The sequence below is a fragment of the Cimex lectularius genome, unplaced genomic scaffold (genome assembly GCF_000648675.2).
Source record: "Cimex lectularius strain Harlan isolate CLEC.00 unplaced genomic scaffold, Clec_2.1 scaffold200, whole genome shotgun sequence".
Lineage (NCBI taxonomy): Eukaryota > Metazoa > Arthropoda > Insecta > Hemiptera > Cimicidae > Cimex > Cimex lectularius.
The window spans coordinates 1,201,853-1,209,030 of NW_019392893.1; the positions used below are offsets into that span (position 1 = coordinate 1,201,853).

A 7,178-nucleotide genomic window follows, 5' to 3' on the forward strand; every position below is an offset into this window, starting at 1 on the left:
GCCATTTCATTTGTCACCGAGAATCAAATAGATTACACGGCATTTGAAAAATGGCAAAAAGATGGGAAAAAAGGTGTGTTGAGATGGGAAGTTGGTGTTCGAGTGGATCGAGGTCACAATAGCTCAAGTGGTAGAGAAGCGTCGTATTTAGCCGAAGGTCGTGGGTTTGAATCCCGCTTGTGACACTGACTTATCTCAACTAAAAACCTTAATTAATTGAAAGTAATCAGAGTTAGACAAGTACCCAAATAAAAACAACATTTTTAAAATAAAATATTTGTTTAATAATAGCAACAATTAAATATGTTAATACAAATTGGCAACTTGAACATTGATGTAATGTGAAGTTGACGAATGCCCTTGTGTTTTTGGTATTTTTGTGCTATAGTCACAGTCTTGTTTTTAAGTTTCTAACTCTTGGATTCAGAAATACATTCAAGGCAGTAGTTTGAACCTGAAAAAGATTAAACAAGATGAATTAATTACTTAAAAAGTAAATTAATAAATTTTGGCTATTCATACGAAAATAACATTAGAAAGTAATCAAAAATTATTTTTTAAACTGCAAAAAAATTATTGCTCTCAGAAGGCAACAATTTTAGATTATTATTTCGATAATAATAATTAATTTTAGATTATTAGTATTTAGAGTGAATGTGTAGTGTGAGAGGGCTGGGCAGATTGCCCATTGACCCTCAATTATAAGGTTAGTTAGTTAATAAGTGTGAAGGGGGCATCGGTGGCCACAACGGTTTAGTCATTAATTAACTCAAAATAAAAATTACTTTTTAAAAAAAGAACTTTTTTGTAGAGCTACAACTGTTCTACGGGGCTTACAGCACAGAATGATTAAAGATTACATTAATAAGCGCATAGCAAGGGAAGGTGTTTTTAGATCAGTTATCAGAAGACATATTGTCAGCAGTGTCGGATACAGGTTCCTTTCCTGTAACTATTGACACGTCACTCATTACTAGGTACAGTTCCTAGATTCAAATCCAACAGCCCTGCATTTGAACCAGACCTACTTATACATGTGTCTTTTTTCATTTTTTTATTTTTTTTTCAAAAACACTGGCACCCTGGATGTTGATATGACCTCTGCTGTTGTGAAACCAAAAGAAAGTATAAAGGGAGTTGGAGGAATATCAAGTACTCCACTACCCAAACTGGTTGAATGGTATGTAAATAGGAAATAATGTATTTAAGAGAGTGAGTTACAGGAAGACATTATGTTTAGGGCTGAATTGATCTAGCTGTTGATAGCCCTAGAGCCCAACCTCGTTGGCTGGACCGGTGAAATGAGGTCATAACCCAAGGTGGGTGATTCTCGAAGCCTGCTGGAAATTTATTGTAAATTGGAAAAGCTGGAATTGCTGGTGTTTTGCAAGAAGTCAAAGACTTAAATTTATGCACGTGTGTATTAATCTCGTGTTACAAAATTTGCCAGTAGATTCTACATTCAAACTGGAATCAAAAAGTCCTAATTAACTAACTACGGTCCGAATCTCAACAGTTTCGGAGTTATTTCACTTTTTCTGATTTTATAAACTGCTATTTCCAAACTTAGAGACCAGCAAATTTCAGAAAACGTACACCGTTTTATAACATTTTCAGTGGTGCAATTGCTTTGTTAATTACTTTTTTGTTCAAAGATGAAGAAATTGATGAAGGAAAAGAAAAAACTGTGGTTGAATGATTGGTAAGGTGGAAAAAAAACTTAAGTAAATTTTGAATGAATTTATTAAATGATTTTTAAAATTTTGATTCTAAACGCTCTCCACTCTCTGCAATGTATTTTTGGAGCGCTGGCACTGCATTAAACCTGCAAAACCCTTACATAAGATGTATATCAGGGTATTCTTCATTAGAAAAAGTAGCACAGTGTTAACAAGATATCACATAGATAACTAAAAATGTTTTGAATCTTAAAACTCTTTTATTCCGGGGAATAATAATACAATAATCCTTTAATCAAAGTTGCAGTCGTGTTAGTAAATCAGTAAACACTTGCACTATTTCGGTTTCGAACCCAAATTTAAAAAAAAGTTTAATAATTTCATTCAAAATTTCCTTAAGTATTTTCATTTTTTTTATTTTCCACCTTACCAATCCTTCAACCACGGTTTTTCTTTGCCTTGATCAATTTCTTCATCTTTGAAAAAAGTAAATAAAAAAAGAAATTGCACCACTAAAAAGGATATTAAATGGAGTACGTTTTCTGAAATTTGCTGGTCTCTAGGTTTGGAAATATTAGTTTAGAATCATCATAGTAAATTTTTCAACTTTGAAAAAAAAAAATAAAAAATTCAAAGTTCTCACTACTAAAGCGTTATTTCACTAACGCTTACAAGTTTAATATTGATCACATCTTACTGGAAATTTAATGTACTTTTCAATGGTCTCAATGGATTTGTCCAAACCTTTCTCTTTTGGAGTTCGTTTATTTGAAGCAAGGTTGTGAAGTCTCAAAAAATCAGAACAATAGAATAGCTCCGAAACTGTTGAGATTTGGACCATAGTTAATTGGGACTTTTTTGTTCCATTTTGAAAGTAGAATCTACTGGCAGTTTGTAACACGAGTAGCCGAACACCTTGTATAAATCAGTAAAATAAATTCTTTAAAAAATAAATAAATCCAACAAGTGTATGTAGAAAGACTTTACTAAACTGTTTATAAGACATATTTTACTTAATTAAATTATCTACTTACTTTGATCTGTAATGAATCATCCATTTTTTAAAAGGCGGCACCAAAAGCCCACCGAGGATGATCTGAATCGGGTGGTATACCAGCAGCGGTAGTGTAATTTGTGAGAAATGCGAATAACCAGAGAATAAAATCCTCAAAATTGGTATTCCTATAAGAGTAACCCAGCTAGTATTGCATAAATAATAAAGGAGTTGAATATTTTTCAAACCTAGCGTTAGAGATTTGTGTGTGGAGCAGAAAGTTATCGCTACAATATCAGGAGCAGTGAAAGCCTTCAGCTGTTGAGAGATGTGAAAACATGCGTACAGGAACATAAGCTGAATGTACACAACTGCAAAATAAACCGTGTAAAAGAAAATAATCCACATATATTAATCTTAACAATATCACTGATTAAAAAAAAATTATCACATACTGGAAAATATTTTTTTTTTAAACAATTAACATCTCAAACCCACCTAAAACAATAGTGACTAGAATATCCGAGGCATTCATTGGCGCATCGTGCGTTAGAAACGCATCACAGAATGTCGTGAAAATTACCAGGAGAAGCAGAACCTGGCTGATGGACGATAACGGCATCCTCAAAGGGTTCCTCACCAGGTTGAAATGTCTCACTAAAAGTCCGACCAGTAATGGTATTATCACTGACTGTGATAGTATAATGACGGAATTCACCATCGAAATTATTGCAGTAGAGCCCAACTGGAAATAGTTTATTTATAAAAATAAAACAATTTCAAATAAAAATTTAGTCCTTACAAACAGTAGTAAAATTATGGGTGATATTATTATGCCTAGAAAACTTCCAAGTATGGAATTGAATACTGCTGCTGCCTCATTGCCACCGATTGACTTTGTTATAATGATCGCCGACGATACAGGAGGTGGCATACAGCTTACTGTGATCAGTCTGTAAACAACATAATTTTCCTATTATAAAAAATTGTAATTTTGTAAAATTAAGAAATGAAATTAATATAATATGTTATATATAATATAACATTAATATAATAATATAATTAATAAATAAATTAAATTAATAAATTTTAAAAAAAAGGCCAGGGCCGACAGTGGGAATTGAGTCCATCACCACAGGGTCTATGAGCCGAGAGTCTATCACGCTGACCACTTGACTATGATTTATATACGATATTACAAATAAAAGTATAGAACACAAACTGAAAAAAAAAAAAAATGCGAGAATACAAATAATACTTTATAAAATTAAAGTTTAATAAAGCAGTTCAAATAGAATTATTCATTAGAATATAAAACACTAAATTACCCTTTCAGTATCCACTCGTTCACACCAAATATGAAACCAAGTAAGGCACAGAGGATTTGGACAACCAGTGGTATAACGACAAAAGTAAAAATCTGTATAAACGCATGAATCCTGTACGATTCAGCCGCTTCCACCAGGTCTACCAGCCTGAGCGAAAGGCCAGATATGAAAAATATCACACCGACTGCCCCATACTTGACCGTCCACTCGGGCTTTAGCACACCTAGAAAAGAGAAATAACTCTTGAAATTATAGCCTCCTTGAAGTTTAGGGGGTCGTTTCCGATTATCCTGTTCTGCCTTGCTTTTTCCCATCAGACATGAACATTTCACCTTTTTTAGGCTGGTCTTCCCTCTATCGTACAGTTCGATAGACTAAACTATAGATAATAAGGAAGAACGAGATGATCAGTAACGACCAAACTATTATTTTCAATGTTAAATTCCAAGACTAAAATGTACAATACAAAATAAATACTTATTTCCATAATATTTATATTGCCACCTCTGTTAGGAGAAAACTAGATGACAGAATTCTCCCCATTCACTGGTTGGAAAAGATAAATCTACTAACAAACTGGTCTAGCAGATCTGGATTTTTAGTGTTAGATAATCATCAGGCAGAAACGTGCAAGCAAAACCATTGTTTCCAACCAGGGAATTGATATACTCATTCCACCTCAATTATTTCTATCGTCTTTATTCTGGTTTGCTTATTTTCACTGACATCTATTAGAACTTTTTGCCTCTTTCCTATCCTTCCCAGGTGAAAAGTCAAAACAGCCCTGACAGACGAAACCAGTAAAACTATTTAATTACCCAGGTTGATCAGAAATTATAAAATAATTACAAAATGTTAAATTACAAGGTCAAAATGAACAAAACACAAAACAAAATACATATTAGCATTATAGACAAATAAACTACTATATAACAGCATAATCTCTGATCATTTTGAACAATTTATTTTATTTTATTTTTTATTTTGCAATCTTGGTCAGTTAGTCTGTCCCAGAAGGCAAAATATCCAAATATGTCGGAGAATCAGAGAATAGGGAAAATCGGGATCAGAGACTTAAAAAACACTCCTTATGTTTCACAATATGTTGGATAGTTTCAATGGGCAGATCGGCAAATCATGTTTGTTATTAATAAATATGAAAGCAGTTGCCAACGTATAATCTTCAGTTTTTAGTTTAATAGTTACAATGTTTTCACAAGAAAGATCAATTATAAAAAATGTTCAAATGTAATCAGAAAATTGCATTGTAATAGTGTTGTGCAATGAGAAATCCACAATTTTACTTTAGAATGGCCATGCAAAAAAAAAAAAAAAAAAAAAAAGTATTAGCTTATAAAATGTTTTATTAGCTCCAGTTTTATTAGTTTAATGGTCTGATTGACCAGATTACTTCTTTCAATTAATTATGAAACTTTCAGTCTTGGTTGAAACGAAATTAACTTTTTTTTATTCGCGCTAATAAATTATGAAACTATAAACAATCAGATTTTGATTATTGTTGGTCTGCGAGTCGGTGAACTCATGCTGTACCCTGGGTACTTTTTGGGTCTGTGTCACTTGTGGGTTTGTTTTGAAGAACTGAGTTCCTCACTGAAGATGGCACAACGCTGAAACAAGTTTGAAGCAAGTGAAGAAGGACCCAATAAGTGATCCAGGCCGGTTCAGCATGTATTAAGATTTTGTAAATTAATTGTTATATGCCTCAATTATTCTGTAGGAACTTTTATTTTAGACAGAATCCAACTAGGCCAAACAGCAAGCCCCTAAAAAGATGTAACCAAACAAATGCATCTTTGCAAATAAAAACATAGACTACAATAGCAGAAGGGATAATAAAAAGTTGAGTTTTTTTTAAATTGAAATGATTGGATATTTTTCAATATATATAAAGTGGGAGGTTTATGGGCCGACAATAAGCTGAAGTCATCACCAGCCCTCTGTGTGCTTTCCTTCTTTTTCTGATCTTTCAAACGGATTTTTCAACTGCAGCTAATTGAGCGTCTTGATTTTTATTGACTCTCTGCTTTTATATGGCTACTACAATATCTTAAAATGCTACTCTCTCATTTGTACCTCAGAATGTCAACTACAGAATAGACACAATACATACATACTATAAACATAGAAATCTGGTCACATTCACTCCCCAGAATACTTGACATTCTGAAATGAAAAATTTGTGTCACAGGTGGGATTCGACCCCACGACTTTAGGCTTTTACATATTTTTACTTAAGCTAAAACTTTAGCTGAAAGTCGTGGGTTCAAATCCAGCCTGTGACACAAAATTTTCATTTCGAAAAAATTGTGTATAATTATTTATATAATTAAGTAGAAGGTGATAAAATAATTAAAAATTTAGTATCCCTACAACCCTGAGGTACTGGAACAGCGATCTGTGCCCGTTGCCATGCCCCATGGCTACGCACAGGTCCGATGATATGTCAGAATACTGTCTACAAATGCCAAGCTTTCTACAATTAAAAAGGTGCTTGGCTGTTATTCAATCCTCGCATGATGGGCACCTATGCAGCCGCTCTCCGGCCCATGCGTTTTTCTTGTATGACCTATGCGTAATCGGCTATTTTCACTAATTCATTCTTCATAGCCCAATTGTCCAGTGTGCGAAATAGGTGGCAGATACCAAAGTTGTAAGTGCAAGTGTTTTTGTTTTGGTTAAACAGGCAGAATTTTTATATTTGGTGGCTTACCCCCCGTGGCTCCTAGGCTGGGGAATAACTGTGCGAGGAGAATGCATAGGAGGACACCGAATAGGAACCAATTTCGCTTCAATAGCTGCCTCAGGTCCCTCTTGTGCACATATACCATCCTACTATCCTAGGACCTAGGGACTGTCGCTGTCCGCTGTCGACAACCCGATCTTCGCCTCCTTAACATCTGCGTGTCACTTGGCCTCGATCTTTTCCCCACCAAAAAAGTGACATCACACCAGTAAATATTCTGGTGTTTAATCTACCCTAGCTTTGATACTTCTAATGAACTCATCACTCCTGAAAGGGAGATTTTGCATGAAAGAACGCATTAGAAATTATACTTTCTAGCAATATGGATTCAGGAGAATGAAGCAAAGAAAAGAAACCACATAGTCAACAATGTACTACTTATTTTGGAACTTAAATATTTGTTCCCCTGGTTC

The 7,178-nt window shown here is 34.0% G+C and overlaps 1 protein-coding gene across 1 annotated transcript; it reads right to left on the reverse strand.

The window, feature by feature from the left end:
- Window positions 1-297: 297 nt before the first annotated feature.
- On the reverse strand, window positions 298-6,927 carry LOC106667740 (sodium/bile acid cotransporter 7-B-like). The gene is made up of 7 exons (XM_014395875.2): window positions 6,733-6,927; window positions 4,002-4,224; window positions 3,476-3,626; window positions 3,172-3,418; window positions 2,922-3,044; window positions 2,714-2,861; window positions 298-454 (listed from the first exon to the last, which is right to left on the reverse strand). The coding sequence occupies exons 1-7, from the start codon at window positions 6,848-6,850 to the stop codon at window positions 436-438; spliced, it is 1,029 nt and encodes a 342-aa protein (XP_014251361.1). The 5' UTR covers window positions 6,851-6,927; the 3' UTR covers window positions 298-435.
- Between the last annotated feature and the right edge of the window lie 251 nt (window positions 6,928-7,178).